General features: G+C 48.6%; 1 protein-coding gene across 1 annotated transcript in view; it reads right to left on the bottom strand.

Moving 5' to 3' along the window:
• Positions 1-19,709, bottom strand: part of ASTN2 (astrotactin 2) — a 360,946-nt gene that overhangs the window by 281,756 nt on the left and 59,481 nt on the right. The window contains exon 2 of the mRNA XM_058038034.1: positions 19,065-19,252. Within this exon, the coding sequence (XP_057894017.1) occupies positions 19,065-19,252 (188 nt within the window). The remainder of the gene's footprint in view (positions 1-19,064; positions 19,253-19,709) is intronic.

The following is a 19,709-nucleotide window of genomic DNA, read 5'->3' on the forward strand; positions in this document are numbered from 1 at the left end:
TGAAGCTGCTCCAGGGCTCAGCCCCTGATGTCCTCAGGGAGAGCAAACAGCTGAACCCAGCCATGGGGATGGCAGCCAGCAGGAGAGAGCAAGGGAAGGCACAAAGCCATCCCACCTCTCTGTGACTCTCATTCCCTCCAGTCCCCACTAATGCCACCTCAGCCCTGGTGGCACAGCAGGTCCCAGAAAAGGGGCAACAACTGGGGAGCTAGTGGCAGGAATTCTCCATCTCTGCTCCCTACTTTTTTCCTCAGAATTAGGAAGTGTTGACTAGCTAAAACCCACTTTTCCAACGATGTATTTTTGGTGTAGAGCAAATGCTGAGCCAAACTGTGAATGGAGAAAAACAAAGACTCAATCCTGCTGCCATTTTCTAATCAAATTTCCTTTTACTAATTTGACAGGCCTGTTTTGAAAATTTAAATGTAAGGCTAAAATGAAGTTAGATTCCACAGCTAAATGGGAATGGAGACAAAATGCTCAAGTTGAGCTAATAAAGTCCTTCTGCCCACACCTTTGGGCTCACAAAGCTCCTCTCCACTCCTTGTTTGTTGAGCACTGAGATTTAGTTTGCTCATTCCTCTCACCATGCACAGGCACAGTTTGTTTTTAGATTTCCCTCTTTCCTTCCTGTAGGAGGCAGGAAAACAACTTCCACCCAGCTCCATCTCTTGTCCTGTGGCTGGCTTGAGTTCACATCTAATCTAAATTAAGCCCAGTTTTTTCAATATTTCCATCTTCAGAAGAGCCCTGCAAAAGAAACAGCTTGGCCAGAGGGGAAAGAATGATTGGGAGATGAGGATCCAGCTCTGTGTGCTCCCAGAGAGACTCACCTGGGTCCAAGGAGAAGAGGCAGCTCTGGGCTGGAGATGAGCGCCTTTCAGAGACATCACTGTCCTGCACAAGCTCCTCCACCTTTCAAACCCTCCCCTTGCTCCAAACAAAAAGCCTCTTACTCCTTGGGGACTCAGCTGTTGTCCTCAACACCTGACCTTCTTCCAGGCTTTCATCACTCAAGAGTGATTTCCCACAGAACAAAGGGAGCCAAAAAGAGAATGGAGTCTCTACTTTGTGCTACAGAGTGCTGGAAACGTGGTGGTTCAGCTTTTCTGGTCCATGGCTGTGATCCTAAGAAAAGCTCACTCAGGGAGCAGCCCCACTCGTGTTTCATGGCAGTGGGACTAGAATAAATCCATAAATCCAAGGATAAATGCAGTAGAGTGTGCTGGGAAGCACAGAAGAGCAGCATGGTTGCTAATCTAAGATCAGGTGCCCTCACACAAGGGCAGGAGTGTGGGTTTTAAAACCAGAGGCTGAATGTGTCTTGCAGAGACCAAGCAGGAGCTCCAGGGAATGAAATCCCAGAACTCAGAGCCTCAGCAATCCAGATGTCCTGTTCCTGCCTCAGGCACCACATGTCCCTGTCCCTGCAGGGATGAGCTGCTGGACGTGGCATCACAGAGCAGGGTCATAACACAATGTTCAGAAGGAGCTTGAAATTTTAAACAGAAGTGCTTAGACCCCTCCTTTTCAAAAGGAGCAGCTCTGGTCACCCTCCACCCCTGGGGCAATGCCAGCCTGCATCCCTGCATGCTGCCAGAGAGCTGCAGTGAAATCCCCAGAGCAAAACATTTACAGGAAAAGGGTTTTCATCCATCACTTCAAACCTCCTGCTCATTTAAATCTGCCCAAAAGTTATCTGAAATCCTTGGCTGTCTCAAAGCTGGGCTGGAGGCAGAGCACTGCTGGGGCTGCTGGACCCTGATCCCTGTCAGAACATCGCCAACAGGGACCAGGAATTCTTGCAGAACAGGACACAGACACATCCATCTGCAGTGACAAAGGGCTATTGATCCTGCCCCAGGGCACTGAGCTGGACTCAATGCCTGCTCCAAATCCCTTCTTCCGTTCCACAGATCCCATGGAAAAGCAAATCTTCATCCTGAAAACCCTTGAGAATGAAGCGCTCCTTTGAGTGTCCCCATGGATGGCAGTGCCATTGAAAGGACACAGCACTGCCACCGTGGCACTGTGAAAGGGTTGGGGTACTACTGAAGAAGCAACTCCTCCACGTATAAAAACAAACAAGCCAAAACCAAGCAATGGTAGAACAAAACCCAAAGAAACAAAGGAGTGTCCCTATGGATGGCAGTGCCATCAAAAGGACAGGGCACTGCCATCGTGGCACTGTGGAAGGGTTGGGGCACTGAAGAAGCAGCTCCCTCACTTATAACAAATAAACAAGCCCAAACCAAACAATCAAAAAAATAGCAGAACAAAAACCAAAACCCTGCAGTCACATTTTCCACAGCCAAACCACTGCAGCATTAACCTGAAAAACTTGTTTAAGAGAACAGGGAGGAAAAGTTCTCAAATGCAGCCTGGGGCGTGCAGGTGAACCTTCCACCCACACCCACAGCCCTGTCTCAGCCCCAGGGACCCAGAGCAGCATTCCTGAGAGCACTGAGAGACACTGAGAGGTGCAAGGAGAGCCAGGGTCATTGGCTCATCCACTCAGTGCTCCAGTTTTCAATATTTGCACTGTCAGGATGTTTTCCAAACACAGATAATCGTTTAAACCCAAAACTTCTTAGGAGAGAAAAATGCACGACTTGCAATTATCCCATTAATTAGGAAAGGAAGAAAGAAGTCCAGAATTTGTCTTCATGAAACAGAAAGGAGAAATGAAGTAGCTACATATGAATGCAGTTAAACTGAAAATTGAAGTCAAGGTTCTTATTTTTGTGCATGGCACCCTTCAGATCCCAGCTTGGTAAAAAATAAATATACATGCAGTTATGTGGAGTTTCTATTTCATGGATATACATGAACAGAAATGTGGAATATCAAGCAGGGCTCTGGTGTCAGCTGCTGAAGGGTCCTGGTGGAACCAGGGAACTGAGGAGACCCCAAAGCTGAGATGCTGAACAAGGGAACTGATGTGGGAGCTCACACCATCTGTGCCACAGAGAAGGTCAGGGAAGCACATGGCTGCACACAGGGAGCTGGGAGAGGGTGATCTCACCCTCCTCATCAGTTTTAGGGCTGGTGCATCATCAGCCAGGTCTCCAGCTGCCCTCCCTCCAGGAAAGAACAGGATCAAGTGTGATTTTCTCTGCTGTTATAAGAGACACGAGCTTGTGCCCATCCTCTGATGTGATGCAGCTTCAAGGCGGCAGGGTCAGCCTTCCAGGGCTTGCCTCAGCTCCCAGAGCCCTTCTCCAGGACAGCCACATTGCTGTCCCTCACTCAGGGACAGGCTTTTGGGGCAAGAGACCTTCTGAGTCAAGCAGCAACTGGGAAGACAACCCACCTTTCAAACTGTACATCTCCCAGAGAAGGTCAAGCTGTTCCCAAAATCAGGAGGGGTTTCACGCCAGCCCTCCAGCTTCTCCATGGATTCCCCCATCCTCGTGGCTCTACTCTTCTCCTGCACCCAGCCCCATTTCTCCCTTGCATTTCCACAAAGCCTGAAATGCCTTCTTGTTTCACTTCATTATCACCATGATCTGTGAGGAGGATCACAAGCCCCCCTTCACCTCCCCTCTCTGCAGAAACCTCCCCTTGCCTTCCCCTCTCCCTTTTCTGCTCCTCATCCTCCCCATGCCAATCAAGGATGTTCCACAGCCTTGTCAGGTGCTTTGGGAAGAGCCTGAAGGACACAAGAACAGCTCCTGAAGAGCACCTTGATACTGGCTACTGCATCAGCTGCCCTCCTGACCAACACCCCACTGCTGCTGCCTCTCATCTACAGGATGGGGGAAGACAAAAACCAGACAAGGAGGACAGGAGGAGAAATATCAGAAATATCCATCTATCTCCAGCTTCCCAGGCCATGGAACCAACAGAATTTGAGGACAGACACAGCTCCAAACCTGCACAATTATTTCACAAAAGGGGGAGCAGGGGATGAGCAGAAGAACCCCAATAGCACAAGAGCTCTCCCAGCTTTTTGAAGACATATGGCTCCTCTCCATACCTCAAGCAGTGACTCCTCCACGCTTCCAAATTACAGCTGCCTAAGCTGTTTCTGCAGATATTTCCTCTTTCTATGCAATCATTTGGCTAATAAGATGAGCAGGTTGGGCTCATTTATTTTGGACACTGTTCGTGGGTCATTAGCAGAAAGGCTAATCATTGCATTGGCAGAAAATATCACTTCTGCTTCAGAGATGGCTGCACAGCACGGGGAGGGGGAGAGAGCAGGAGCCTGACAGAGCCTTTAAAAAAAAATAATAATAATACAAAACCCAAGTTGCACTGCTGTAGAAGTGGAATTTTCCTCTGCTGTTTCCCCAGGTGCCTGCTGTTAGGATGAAGGGACAGACTTGAGTGCCCGAGGCAGCTCTGAGCTCCCTCTCCCACACACGTGCCACCGCCAAGGGATAAGAAGGAGGAGAAAGAGGAGAAAGAGGAAAAGGAGCGATGCTGGCGGCAGCAGCCTGGCCTCCCTGAGCCACAGCAGCACAGCAACACATCCTGCAGATGCTCAGCCCTCCGGGGAACCATCCTCATCATCCTCATCCTCAGCCACAGTAAATGCCAAGAGCCCCAAGGCACCAGAGCCCTTCCTGGGGTGGTTTGGGGTTAGCAGAGCAGATCAGTTGAGATGCCTGTGCTCTGCCCCGCAGCACCTGAGCGCTAAAATCCACCTACAGAGACATTTAAAGAGCAATCTGCATTCAGTGTGAAGGCTGGAGTGCCAGGGGGGATGCAGCACTTCAGGGCATTTGTGAAGCCTGAATTTCCAGGAGCAAAGCTGAGCCCTTCCCGTTTCTCTCTTGAGAGGTGACAACAGAAGCAAAGACAAAGCTCTGAGACACCAAAACAGCAGCACTGAGGCTCCCCAGGCTCAGCTGCTGCACAGCCAGCCCTCCCCAAAGGCCCTGGGAGCAGCTCTGCCCTGCGGGTATGGTGCCCAGGCAGAGCACAGGGACACAGAGCTGCTCCTGCTCCACCCCACAGCAGCTGCTGCTTCACCCACCGACCTGGCCAGGGCACAAATGAGGTGTTTGAGGGGCACAGCTGGCCAGGGCACAGGTTGTCCCCTCCCCAGTATGGGAAATTGCCCTGTCTCTAGGTCAGAAAAGGGCATCATCCAACCCCCCAGCAGACACACAGCCAGCACGCCTCCTGCTCCGCTCCTCCAGCTTCTGCTGCCCCAGATGTCCCTGCCCTGTGTGCTGCCAGCAGGGCCATGACCTTGGCAGCTCTCAGCAGCATCCTTGGGGCAGGCACAGGATGGGGCTGCCACCTCCCCTGGGAAGCTTTCAGCAGATGTCCCTCAAGCCTGTGTGTCACAGACATTTTTTCATGAAAAATCCTTTCCTTAGGATTTTTCCTCCTGAGAAACCGAGAGGCCTCAGGAACAAAATGTAAACAATGATTATCTGCTGCTGTGGAATGCAACAGGTGCATCTGGGATTGGCCCATGTTGGATGTTTGTAATTAATGGCCAATCACAGTCAGGTAGCCTGGACAGAGAGCCCGAGCCACAAACCTTTGTTATCATTCTTTCCTCTTCTATTCTTAGCCAGCCTTCTGACGAAATCTTTCTTCTATTCTTTTAGTATAGTTTTAATGTAATATATCATAAAATAATAAATCAAGCCTTGTGTAACATGGAGTCTGATCCTCATCTCTTCCTCATCCTCAGACCCCTGTGAACACGGTCACACCTGTGCTTCCCCTCCTGCCCTCCAGCACCACAGCAGAGCCCCAGCACTGTTCCCAAGGGGTATCAGCAGGAGGGAGCTGGGCAGGGAGGCAGTGGGGCAATGTGGGGAGGAGGGATAGCAGGAATTTGTCCCTGGAGTGCTCCAGCTTGCCTTGAGCCACCCATGCTGAGGCTGTTCCTGCCATCCCCATGGGAGCATCGTGCTGTTGCTCTGTCACCCTGGTTTTTAAAGATTTTCTAAGCTTTCTGATGTTGACCTTCTTGTAGTGAACTTGCTCACACAGTTTTGTAAATAACTCATTGTTTTGCATTCTTGTATAGAAGAGAGGAGAAAGTTGATGGACTGTTGGTTTGACCAGTGTCATTGGAGAGGTGGCACTGTCACCCTCCAATCCGCTGTCACTTTTGGAAAACTATAAATGTTGGAGTCAGAAAATAAACTTCTCTTTTTTCCTCACTTTGAGAACAGCGGTGTGAGCTTGTGTTTCTCGTGTCCTACAGTGCCATTTCTCCAGGCCAAGCCTCTCCATCCAGCCCCACAGCAGAGCTGGCTGGTCCTGGGGAGCCCCACCACAGAGGGGCTCTCCAGCCAGAGAAAATGGAGAAGATGATTTGGGAGCTAATTTGGAGCTCGCATTTCCTAAGTCCTTTCAGGCACCGAGGCTGTTGGCAGGCAGTGCCACAGCCCCTGCCAGCCTCAGCGGCTCTACAATGTCCTTCCCTTGGCAAGGGCAGCGGTGGGGGAAAAATAACACACAAAAAAAAAAAACCAAGGGACATGTGATGGAGAGCTTGGCTGAAGGTTCCCTCCATCCCCCCTGTGTTGATCTGTGTGCCAAGGAGGAAGAGTATAGCGAGAAAAAAAAGTTTTAAAATGAAAAAAAACCCCAAAAAACAACAACAAAAAAAAAACAACAAAAAAAAAAAACACGAAAAAAACCCACCAAAAAAAAAACAACCAAAAAGAAAAAAACCAAAACCCACAAAAAAAAACAAAAAACAAACAAAAAAAAAAAAAACAAACAGAAAACACAAAAAAAAAAAAAGAAAACAAAAAAACCCACACAAAAAAACCCAAAAAACAAACAAACATAAAAACTCCCCCCCCCAAAAAAGCAATAAAAAAATAAAAACTAAAATAAAACCCACACTACACACCACTTGTTTTGCTATTTCCAGGCTATGGGGATGGATCTGTGGCAGACATGACTTGAAGCCATTGCTTTGTTCAGGCCAGGATGAAGCCACCACCTTCCCAGCCAGCAAAGGGAAAACAAGACATGAAGGAGAACTTTGGCACAGCCTCCCTGCACCCCAAACTGCTGTATGGAGCCCCCAAAAGCAGCACCTGGCACTCACACCCTGCAATCCCACACAGATAAGTGATAAATGCTGCTGGGTGCACACTTGTGTTAACAGGATTGAGTGCATGAGGGTGAAATAGGGATTTTGCCTCAAAATGTCATGGCCCACCCAAAAGGGCAGGGTGGGCAGAGCCTCTCTCCTCCCCAGCACATGCAGACCCCATGGAGGAGGCTGAGGATGCTCAGGAAGGCACCCAGAAAACACCAAGGGTGAAAATCCTCCTGCTGGAGAGTGGCAGCAGCTCAGGGAGTGACATGATGAGACCAAAGACTTAATTTTCTTTTTCAAAGGAGAAGGGAAGGAAGGAGACCCCAGCCATCCAACCCAGGAACAACCTGATGGCAGCACTCACACACAGAGCCCCTGTCAGGGTGACAGCTGAGCAAGGGGGATTCTCCTGAGGGTGGGTGTCCATCCCCCCATAGCCACTGCAGCAGAACAGGTGATGGGAAAACAGCATGGAAAGAAAGGAGGGAGACAGGATGGTAACAGAGACACAAATACCAGCAAAGGCACGGTCAGGTGAAATGTGATTGTTTTGGCAGGAGCACACAGCACATGACTGTCATTGACCTGCTGGTTCTGCATCACATCAGCAAGCTGGGCTCATTTTGCATCACACCAGCTTCTTCTGCAGGCTCTGCTGTCCCTGCCACACCTGGGGTGCTCCATGCAGCCCTGGGAGCTCACCCTGTGCTCACCTGCACCCTCCAGACAGCCCTGGGAGCTCACCCTGTGCTCACCTGCACCCTCCAGGCACCCTTGGGAGCTCAGCCTGCTCACCTGCACCCTCCAGGCAGCCCTGGGAACTCACCCTGCTCACCTGCACCAGCCCCAGGGTAGGGCATACAGGGATAGAGGCAGTCAGGATCCTAAGGCAGGAGCAGCTGGGTTGAAAAATCTCTTTCTGTGTCACTAAACCCTCCCTGCAGAGATGCTCACGTGAACCCCTTGTCCCTGTCAGGAGAGACACAAGCCATGAGCAGCCCTGCTCATCCCTCCCTTCCCAGCACTGTGGAGACCTGAGGGTGGAGGTGGAGAGGGTGGAGAAGAGGTCACTGCCCTTCTGTGCTTTGACAAGGCTGTTCCCCAGCTGCCAGGGCTCAGCAGCAGCCACTGGAGCACCTTGGACTCCTCCTCCTCCTCCCCTCGGCCCCCAAACAGCCAGAGGAGGAGCTGGGCTCTGAGGCAGCTCAAGCACAGGGAGGAGAAAAGGAGAATCACAGCATTCATCCAGCACATGCCACCAGTGTGGATCTAGGAAAGGATGGTCCAAAGCAGCCCCAAGGACACCTCAGCTGCCTATAACCCTGAGCTTGAGATTTCTGCAATGGGGAAAATCACAGGAAAATCCTGAGGAAAGCTCAGATTTGCCCAGGGAATGGCTGTGAGGAGCTGCTGCCCAGCTCCAGCTCAGGGAGGGGAAATGCAGACCCCTGACACTGCTGAAGCATCAGTGGTTTTGCTGCCATCCACCTGCAGGGTTCCTCATCTTCCACCTGAATAAAAAGGGAGTGGTCTCCTCTCTCCTGAGGAGATAAAAAGGAGGCAGCTAGAAGGGAAAGCCATCAGTTTAAATGTTGGATCAAGGGGAACGCAATGAAAAAAAATATCCAAAAAGCCCTGAAATCCAGGTGCACCCCAGCAGGGCTGGGGCTGATGTTCCCACTCACTCCCTCTCCAGCCACTGCCATAAATCAGCCCCAAAGCACCCACCTGAGCCAATCAACCAGCTCCCTTCATAAACAGTTATTTTCCTGCAGTTTTATATAATTGGATTTTAACAATAAGCACAATCCCATTGTTTTTCCTCCCTCTTTTTCCTTTGCTGCACATCCTGAGACTTCATGAGGAGGCTCCTGCTTGGAGCTGGCAGAGACCTTTTCAAAGCTGAAACAGAGCTCGTTCCCCTCACCCGTGGGGATGGAGGAGGGAGGGAGGAGGTGGAGTGGGAGCAGCGACAGGTAAAAATAACCACACTTGGCCTGATGATGCTCCCAATTAAGCCAGAGGGAATTTTGCCCAACTTCCAAAGCAGCAAGACCCAGACACACACACAGAAAGTGCTCTGCTGTATGAGCAGCCAAAGAAAACCATGGATATGTGATATTCTTCCTTCTATTTCTGCTGGTGGGAGTGTGAGCATCCCTGCCCTGGGGCCAGGCACTGCAGGCACCCAGAGGGTGATGATCCCTCATCACCACATTCCTCCTGCTCTTTTCCCCTCTATTTCCTGCTGGTGGGAGTCTGAGCACCCCTGCCCCAGGGCCAGGCACTGCAGGGGCTGCAGAGACTCAGAAGATGATGATCAGAGCCACAGCACCACATTTCCCCTGCTCTTTTTCCCTCTATTTCTGCTAGTGGGAGTCTGAGCATCCCTTCCCCAGGGCCAGGCATAGTAGGCACCCAGAGGGTGATGATCAGACCCTCAGCACCACATCTTTTCTGCTGTTTTTCCCTCAATTTCCTGCTGGTATGAGTGTGAGCATCCCTGCCCCAGAGCCACACACTGCAGGGGCTATAGGGACTCAGAAGATGATGATCAGACCCTCAGCACCACATTTCCTCTGCTCTTATTCCCTCTATTTCCTGCTGGTGGGAGTGTGAGCATCCCTGCCCCGGTGCCAGGCACTGCAGGGGCTGCAGGGACCCAGAGGGTGATGATCAGACCCTCAGCACATCTTCCCTGCTCTTTTTCCCTCTATTTCCTGCTGGTGGGAGCCTGAACCTCCCTGCCCCAGGGCCAGACACTCCAGAGGGTGATGATCCCTCAGCACCACATCTTTCCTGTTATTCTTCCCTTTATTTCCTGCTCGTGGGAGTCTGAGCATCCCTGTCCCGGGGCCAGGCACTGCAGGCACCCAGAGGATGATGATGGTGATGATCCCTCAGCACCACATCTCCCCTGCTCCAGGCACAGCTACTCCACACAGAGTCTAGAAAGAATTTTATTTATTTTTTGTTCCAGGAAGGGTTTATCTGCTCAGACAGTTTCACATCAGCTGAAACTAAAGTGTAAGTGGTTTTGGGGAGGATATAGAAAGTGTTGAAGAGTAGAAACATTTCATTCTGACACTTCCCTGAACAAAAAGCGCTCTGCCTTTTCACGGCACCACGGTGCCTTGTGAAACCAAGTCCAATTTATTTTTAAATGGGAAAAAAAAAAAAAAAAAAGGAAAGCCCAAACTGAGAACAAATATATTTCTGGGGACAAATATGATATTGCGTTTCATCCTGTCGTTAACACTTTACTCCCATCTTTGGGCTTTGCCAATCAAATGGGATTTCAGCCTTTTGTGGTGCTGTGATGGAACATCTTTCACAGGCACCTTGAAGCTGTTCTGCATGAGGTTGGGCACAGTTCACCTTCACAGGAGCCAGAGCCTGACACCATCAACACTCGATGGGTGCAAACATTTCCAGCTCACATCCAAACACGAGGAACAACTGAGAGCAGCGAGAGCTGCAGACAACACAGGGTTTGAAAGGAAAAAATAAAAGGCATTTTGCTGCTTGTCAGAAGAGCAGCCCAGCTTTCAAACCCACAGGGATGTGAGAGCTGGGTGAGGCTCCTCGCCCTGGGTCAGAGCCCATATTGTACCTACAGGAAGATGGAGATCACAATATTCCTGTTGGGACTAAAGCACAGCACAGCCTCACCAGTGAGGAGACAACACCCTCCACCCTGCCAGCATTGCCAGGAAAACACTCTCCATGGTGAGGTACAACCTCAGAGCCAGGGGACACCCACACCCAGCCATCAGCATCCACAGGAGCTTTCCTGGAACAACATTTCCTGGCAATTTTAATGCCATATGTACTTTGGAGCCTGGCAGTTTCGAGCAATTAGATCCAGGCTGGGAGCTGCAAAGTATTTCTGTGTTTACATCAATGTTTCAAAGGTACCGGTGCAGCACTCCCAGCACTTTTACACACAGGATTAGCACGGGGCTCCCACGTGGAAATCGCTCTCTCCAGGAGCCCAGCAGCTCAGTGAGAAGCAACCTGTGGAGGAGAGGGATGGAAAGCAGGAGCTGAGGCAGAGCCACCCCACTGAAGCCTGGATTTCCATCTGGGGAAAGAAAAAAACAACACACCACCAAAAGGGTCAGGCCACCAGCTACACCCTGCAGTGCTGTGGATGTGAGGATTTTTCCCAGACAGATGGTGGGAAGGGGAAGAGTGAGGAGGAGGAGGAAGGAAGGGAACAAGTTCAAGACAAGCCTCTGAGATCAGCAAACTGATAAAAATACCCTGGCAGTGCCTGGCAGCACAGAGGGACCCAGCACGGAGTGTGTCCCACCAGCTCACACTGCTCTGCTGCTCCTCACCACACTCCCAAAATCTTCCCTCTGGTGTTTTTCCTCCATCTCCTCACGATTTCAGCATCCCCTTCCCATCTCTCACATCCCCTGACAGCCCTGGTCACTTTTCCAATAAGAGTTTTTAGGGTTTTTCCCTTCCATGCTCGATTCTCAGCATTTTTTCCAGGCTGGGGAAATCTTCTCAGGCAGCAAATCCCTCTCACACCCTCGATGCCATCTGCAAAATCCAAACCCCTTTCCCAGTGCTTCCCATGGCTGCTTTTCCCCCCAATTTTCAATTGCTCTGGGGATGAGATGAGCAAGTTAAGTTTGCTGCTCAGTTCAGATGAACTGAGAGTGTTTATTCAGCCTTCCTTTATCAGAGATGCAAATCAAACACTCCAGTTACATATTTTAACACAGTGGGGTGGAAAAAGTCTGATGGAGAGAAAGCCATGGAGGGTCTAATGTATTCACTGGAGCTAAGGTGGAAAACTGAGAGAGACTGGTGAAAAATTATCAGCATAACAGGTGCCATTGTCACAAAAGTGACAATTTGAAGACAAATCCCTCAAAATTAATTCCCTAAATATCAGAGCACATAATTAACTACATTTAGTCCCTGTTTTATACCAGCTCTACAAAGGAGAGTGGGGAGGAGGGGGAAGGTGCATGAAAGAGGCTCCTTCTCCCAGACAGCAAGAAGTTGGTTAATGGCACATTAAAATGGAAATGGAAGTTGGAGCCAAAGCATGTCCCATCCTGGGAGAGGGCAGATGCCACCACAGTGTCAGGGTGACAAGAGTAGGACTTTCTTCCAGCATGGACCAAAAACAACCTCTCTGTGTCCCAGTTCCAGCTCCCTGAGCCAGCAGAGATCCATCCCACCAGTGTCACACACATTTTTTCATTAAAAATCCTTTCCTCAGGATTTTTTCCTCCTGAGAAGCTGAGAAGCCTCAGGGGAAAAAAATGTAAACAATGGTTATCTGCTGCTGTGGAATGCAACAGGTGCATCTGGGATTGGTCTCATGTGGTTGTTTCTAATTAATGGCTAATCACAGTCAGCTGGCTCAGACTCTGTCCGAGCCACAAACCTTTGTTATCATTCTTTGCTATTCTATTCTTAGCCAGCCTTCTGATGAAATCCTTTCTTCTATTCTTTTAGTATAGTTTTAATGTAATATATATCATAAAATAATAAATCAGCCTTCTGAAACATGGAGTGAGATCCTCATCTCTTCCCTCATCCTGAGACCCCTGTGAACACGGTCACAGACCAGGCCCTCAGGAACCCTGGAGAAGCTCAGGAAAGAACTGAGGGCCACCTCCAGCAGCGTGGGGAGGATTGGTGAAGGTCTGAGGGTTGCTTGGTTTGCCATCAGCACAGAGCCTGCAGCTCCCATCCCAGGGATTTGGGGATCATTGTCCACCTCCTCATCAGGGTGGGCAGCTCCTCCTCCTCTCCCCACACGTGATTCTCACACAGGGACATGCTGAACCCAGGGGTTTTAAAGCTTTTCTTTTAGGTTGTGGTTTTTTGTTTTGGTTTTTTTTTTTTTTTAAATAAAAACAGCTCATTGGAGATCAATTTAGCTTTTTAATACCTTTCAGATAAGAAAATCTGCTGCAGCAGCAATTCTCTCCCTATCTTAATTAATTTCTAAACACATCACAAGCTGGAAGTGCATGTTTGATGAATCTGGTTGACCTCCTGGTGCAAAAATGATGACACAGATGTTGTGCCTTCTTCACTACCTCATTACTCATGTCACACCAGGGTTTTTTTTCTCCCATTGAGCTGGCTGACAGGAGCTCCAGTGCTGCCATCAGCAAGACAAGCTGCAAGGAGTCAGAGGAAGGCTTGAGCAGGGTTTTGCATCTCTGGAGAAGCCAGGTCCGCTGGTGCTGCCAGCAATCCCACAGCACCATGCAAGCACAAGGGAGGGAGGGAATGGAATCCACTGGGAAGTTTTGCACCAAGGAAGACAAAATAGTGCAGGGTAGGTGTTGGGGAAGATGAAACAGGAAAGCCTTATAAATACGATTGTCTGGCAGAAGATTCTGAGAATATAGAAACTATAAGTGAGATTGAAATGAAAGCAAGCTTTGAGATACCTCAGTTACTGAACAACTGGAAAACAATGGTGTGGCCAGCTGAAGGTGATCCCCTTTTGATGGAACAACACCCTCTGCTTGCAGACAGGCCCAAGGGTCAGAGCAGACCCTACAGCTTGGCAGAAGGGGCCCAAAGAGGAGTTTGTAGGGTTTGAAATGTAACACAGTGTGGTAATGTAATGATTCTTATAGGCTGTATGTAAATGCTATAGGATTTGCTATAGGATCTTGTACTAGATTGGTTAGTGAGAATCAGAATATTCAGCACAGAAGATTTATTGTATTGTAATGGGAACCTCGATCTCTTACCCTTTTGCTCTCCCACCCTCTCATCCTCTCTCCCCTCTCTTCTCTCAGTCCTGCTCTGAGCTGTGTTTGGCAGCTCCCAGCAGGGCCCTGCAACCAGGCCCTTTGCAACAAACCCCAAGTTCCTGACCTGGCTCCAGAGATCTCTCGTCTCCATCCATCCCCACCGTGCTACGCCCTGACGCTCCTACAGTAGGGAAATGAGAAATCTCCCAAAGAATGGCCAACCTGAGGGAATGCTGGGGCTGAAGGACCCCAAGTGGGATGGGCCCAAAGCCCACAGGATCTGGGGTCACCCCTGAGAGCTGTTTGCTGGGGACAATGGGAATCAGCCCAGCTCTGAGAAGGGTTTCAGCCTCCTCTCCCCTCCCATTCAAGCCCAGTTGCACTGGTATGATCTTATATCCACCTGTGGGAAGGAGAGCAACCATAGAATCATGGAATGGCCTGGGCTGGGAGGGAACCTGTCACAGACACATTTTCTGAAAAATCCTTTCCTTAGGATTTTTCCTCCTGAGAAGCTGAAAGGCCTCAGGAACAAAATGTAAACATTGATTATCTGCTGCTGTGGAATGCAACAGGGGCATCTGTGATTGGTCTCATGTGGTTCTTTCTAATTAATGGCCAATCACAGTCAGCTGGCTTGGACAGAGAGCCTGAGCCACAAACCTTTATTATCATTCTTTTCTATTCTTAGCCAGCCTTCTGATGAAACCTTTTCTTCTATTTTTTTAGTATACTTTTAATGTAATATATATAATAAAATAATAAATCAAGCCTTCTGAAACATGGAGTCAGATCCTCATCTCTTCCCTCATCCTCAGACCCCTGTGAACACCACCACATTTTTCCTCATGACCACTCTCCAAAAACCCAGCTTGTTTCTGCTGGAGCTGGAGCAGAAGCAGCACAGAGCACCTTTCTAAACCTCCCAGCTTGCAGGGATGGGCCTGGCTCTGGTATCCCATATAAGAGATATTTATTTTTTTACTGGCATCACTCACAAGAGAGGAAATCCCATCAATCCACCAGCAGGATGCGATGGGGCTTTGCATCCTCTCCCCAAACTGCATGCCCACACTCACAGGGTGCAATGATCAAAGGGTCAGTGCAGAGATAAAACCTGTCTGTCCCACCCAGAGCCTGACAAACAGCCCCTTCTTGGCCAAAGCCTCCAGACATGGCCCAGGGCTGGATTTAACACCACACAAACAATAATTAAACTGGGACACGAGGCGGTGGGGAACAACAAAAAAATAAATCTCTCTTATGTTCTGTTAAATTCAGCAATTTACAAGGCTGGAATAATTAGTGGTTTAAAATGTTTTGACACAAGCAGCCCCAATAATCATGATAAATCATATCAGGCATATGCCCAGATCCTTGAAGTGACAGATGACAAACAGAGCAGTGACAAGATGCTCCATCACACAGGGAATCATTGAGTTAATGGAAGAATTATTGCATCTGAAATCCACTCTAGTCCCATTGTGGGGAACATTCCAATTTATCAAAGCCAAATGAACATTAATTGCTGCAGCCTGGTAAGTTTTCGAGCTGCTGTGACCTTCATTGAATTTTAATCCAAAACAGATAAGATTTACTTCCACACAATAGGAAACAACACAATTAAACCCAAATGACAGCTGAGATTATGGTGAAAAAACACAACAGGCATAATGACAAAAATATTGATTCCTTTCTACTTGACACTGTGCTTAAAAAAAGGGTAAATAAATAAAATCTTGCATTTGCATATTTGTTTTTCGTTTCCCTTTATCCCTTCTTTTCATTTGGGAGACAAATTTCAGATGCTCAAGCCAAGAGGAAATGGGTGGCACAGAGTAATGGAGACTGAATTCCCTTTAACTGCAGTAATTAATGTTATGTCTCATTGGGGAGAGATTAAGAAAAAACAGTTAGGAAAGGAAGAAAAAATAAAAATTAAGTATTATCTAGCTGTCAAAGATGTCCTTGAGCTGGGGAAGGGAGGTGTGAAGAGGGTGACAGTCAGTCAGTGCTCTGCAGGGGTAGATGGTGGCCACAGGGGCAGGGGCCATGGACACTTTCCTGCTGCACTGGAAGCAAACCAACCCCAAAATGCCAGGGAGTGACAGCCAGAACCACTGGAAAGAGGAATAAACCCAGGATTTGCACCTCCCTGGAGCCCCCATGCAGCAGAGAGGGGGTGTCTTGGCTTTAGAGGCAGAGCAGGAGCTCCCAGCCAGGCCATAAACACCTTAAGAAACTCAACCAGGTCCTGCCTTGGAGATGCCTCACTGCCCAATAACCGTGCCAAGTGCTCCCTAGGAGAGGGATTAACCAAATTCCCCAGGCAAACCTTCCCCAGCTCCTCTAAATCACCTGGAGCAGGAGGACAGAGGTAAAAACAAGTGTTAGAGCCACTTAAAGGAGATAAGGAAGCCCTTGGCCATGTCCCCTCCTGTCCCCTGGGGTGGGATATGGGCTGATGATGGACAGGGCAGCACTGGGCTGGGCTGGAATTCTGTCCACAGCAGTGATGGTGGTTTAGTTCATAAAAACACACACAGGAGACACTGGGCTTCGTGGTGGGAAAAGGAAGGAAAAGTATTTGGAGATGTGTTTGGAGAGGAAGGAAAAGTATTTGGAGGACACAGGTTGTATCCCAAGGCACAAGTGATATGGACATAGAGGATGTGGGGACAGGAGGGGGAACCCAGGATCCCCCCTATGCCAAGCACAGCATAGCCAGGGAACCCCACTGCTGGGGTAGGAGAGCTCAAGTGATGGGGACCCTCTGGGATGTGCTGCAGGTGAGGTTAGGAAAGGAAATAAATGAGTGGGAAAGCAGCCCAGGGACCTGGGTGAAATAAGAAACAAACAGCTGTGCCCATTTTATTTCCCCTATAGAGCTCCATGAGGCCTCAAGGAAGGAAAAAATAAAATAAAATAAAAAGTAACAAACCAACAAAACAGAGTCATCTTTGCTGGTAACTCAAAACTTGGCTTGGGTTCACTCAAAAAGTTAATGAACCTTCTGAAAAAATCTGGGCAGAGTTTCAAGCCTGTGCTGCAGTCCTGACCCAGGGAAGGGATCTGCAGGGCTCCTGCTCCCCAGGGACACATGTGCAGCCCAGAGCCCAGCCCAGACCCAGATCCATGCCCAGGACCTCAGCTCCTGCTGCAGGGAATGCCAGGATTTAGAGACAGTGGAATTACAGCTGACGGTGTGTGGCAGGAACAACTCCTCCTCTCCTGTTGCTTTTGCAGGAGGGAATAGAGGTACAGGGCAGGAATTAACTCACAGCAAAGCCATGGGTGCTCCCACACCATTGGCAAAGCCCATTTTCCCTGGATAAACTGGGATTAGAGCCCAGACCCATTCCTGTGACATTTCTGTGACATGGCCAGCAGTGCTGTCAGCTCCATCCCCCATCTGAGGTGCAGCAAAGGAAAGCTCTGGCCAGAAGCTTCTCAAAGCAACTTCCCAAGCATTCACACATTACAATCATCTCCTCTATTTCAGAGAGCATCTTCAGCAAGGGCTGAGGAGCAGGACTGAATCTCTCTACACTACAGAAAATCTGCATTTCAAGCAGGAAGCACCAGGCTTCAGAGAAAGTGTCACCTCACAGACACACCACAATTCTCCAGGGCTCAGGTTTGCCCACAGCAGCCAAACAATCCCATATTCAAACCTGCTGCCAGGGATGGAGCTTTTCACACCCACACATGCTGTGCTGTTTTCTTGCTTTGTTCTGTCTCTCACTTGTATTTTCAGGCTCATTTTCCAAGTATGCAGTTCTAACCCTTTCCCCCTCTCCAACATCCATCCCATTGACAATTCAGCAGGAATAAAACATTCTCTATCCAGCTCAGTAAGATGCAGCTCCCAATTCCTTTCCCTTCTGTTATCCAGCACCTTATCTTGCCCAAGAAGACTCTCTCCCTTCTCACATGCATTCAGTGCCAGGTCTGAAGTCCCACTGATGAGACACGCAAAAAAACAGGTTTAAGTTGTAAAAGCCAAATAGCTGCTTGTTCAAATAAAAAAATATTTTAAAAACCCTAAAAATAAAGGATTTGTGCAGCCATTGTCTGTGTGACTCCTTCCAGAACTAAGGACAGAAGCTGTGGAGATGACCCAGATTTTAAAGAGATGAACAGGTTCACCTTTTGCAGAGGGTTGTGGGATCCCCAGGCCCTTAAAACACTTGGTTTGGCAAATGAATGGCATACACACAGACTGGATATACCAACCTAACGTCCTTTTTTCTGTCTCTTATCCCAATGGGATTGAAGGGACAACACACTGAATCCCATCTTACAGATGGAGCTCTGAAGCATGGAGCAGATCCAAACACGTAGGCAAGCACCTCATGTGATACTGCAACTTTAAAAGGCAGCACAGCACATAAACAGTGCATTATTAAAAGGTCACAAACACCCCAGATGGAGACATTCAAAGCACTGGATCATCTTTTTACTTTTAGGTCAGGCTTGTCCTTTGCAAGAAATGCTGCAGCCCTTACTCACTTAATGATAAACTTCAGCTTCAGAAAGAAATGGCCAAGCCCAAAACCTTGTGTTTGCACAATGCCCAAATACAAAAACCAAACAGAAACACCCCACTGGCACTTCACCACTTTCCAGCACAGACAAGAGGAACGACAAGGATCCTTTTTACCCTCCCAACACCTTCTTCCCCACACTCTTTTGTTTTGTTTCATTTTCTCAGAAGATCAAGCACTGTGCTGTTTTTTTGTGGGCTTTTTTTTGGTTTGTTTTGGGGTTTTATTGGGGTATTTTTAGATTTTAGTTTGTTTTGTCAGGGTTTTTGTTTGTTTGGGTTTTCTTGTTTTTGGGCTTTTTTGTTTATTTTTTTGTTGTCGTTGCTTTGGGTTTTGAGGTGTTTAGCTGTTTTTGGTTTTGGTTGTTGTTTTGTTTTGGGTGTTTTTTGTTTTGTTTTTTGTTGTTGCTTTGGGGGTTTTTTGGTTGTTTTTTGGAGGTTTGTTGTTGTTGTTTTTTGGGAGGTTTTTTTGTTGTTGTTGTTTTTGGTACTTTTGTTGGGGTTTTGGGTTTTTTGTTTTTTTTTTTTTTTGTGGTTTTTGGGGGTTTTTGGGGGGTTTTTGGGTTTGGTTTTTTTGTGTCTGGTTTTTTTTTCCTTTTTTTCCTGGCCCATTCAAACACATCTCTCCCTTTCTGAAGGCCCAACCAAGAAGGCGCACAAACACCACCAAACCAGACTCACCCCCCCTCCTCCAAGGGGGTCCCCTCCATCCCTTTGGGTGCCCCCATCAGCTGGGACTCACCATGACTGAGATGTGCAGGATGTGCATCTGCTCCTCCACGATCTCCGAGGGCTCCTGGAGGCTGGGTGGGGTGGCCCTGGAGAGCTGCTCAGCGCTGCTCATGGACACGTGGAAGTACAGGGTGCCATTCTCCAGCCACTGCTGCTTCCAGTGCACCAGCGAAATGTCCGACACCGTCCCCGACATCTCTGCAGGGACACAGCACACAGCTCTGCGTCAGCTTTCCCCACCATGCCCAAAGGTGTTATTCTAAGTCATTTCTAATTATTCTAAATTTCTTTTATCAAAGAAATTGGGACTTTTGAGTCTTTCCCCCCTTTCCTTTTGAGTCTTTAAATAGTGCTTCTATTTTATTTTAGTCTCTACCTGTTACTTCTCTTATATATGAACAGAAGTGTTTGTCTTCGTTAATAAAAATCAGGGGGCTTCAGAGTGCCTGGTGATTTCTAGAATAGGAAGGCAGGAACAGGAAATCACACAGGATGCCCTAAACCTCCTGTGGCTTTCCCAGGAAACAGGATGGAAAAAGCTCCCAAGGAGCTGCAGCCCAGCCCAAGGGAGTTTCATAGCTCAGGGAGGGCAGGCAAGGCAGGGTGCAGACACCAGAACACACTTTGCTGGCACTGACAATGGAAACCTCCTTCC

Source organism: Melospiza georgiana, chromosome 20, assembly GCF_028018845.1.
Source record: "Melospiza georgiana isolate bMelGeo1 chromosome 20, bMelGeo1.pri, whole genome shotgun sequence".
NCBI lineage: Eukaryota > Metazoa > Chordata > Aves > Passeriformes > Passerellidae > Melospiza > Melospiza georgiana.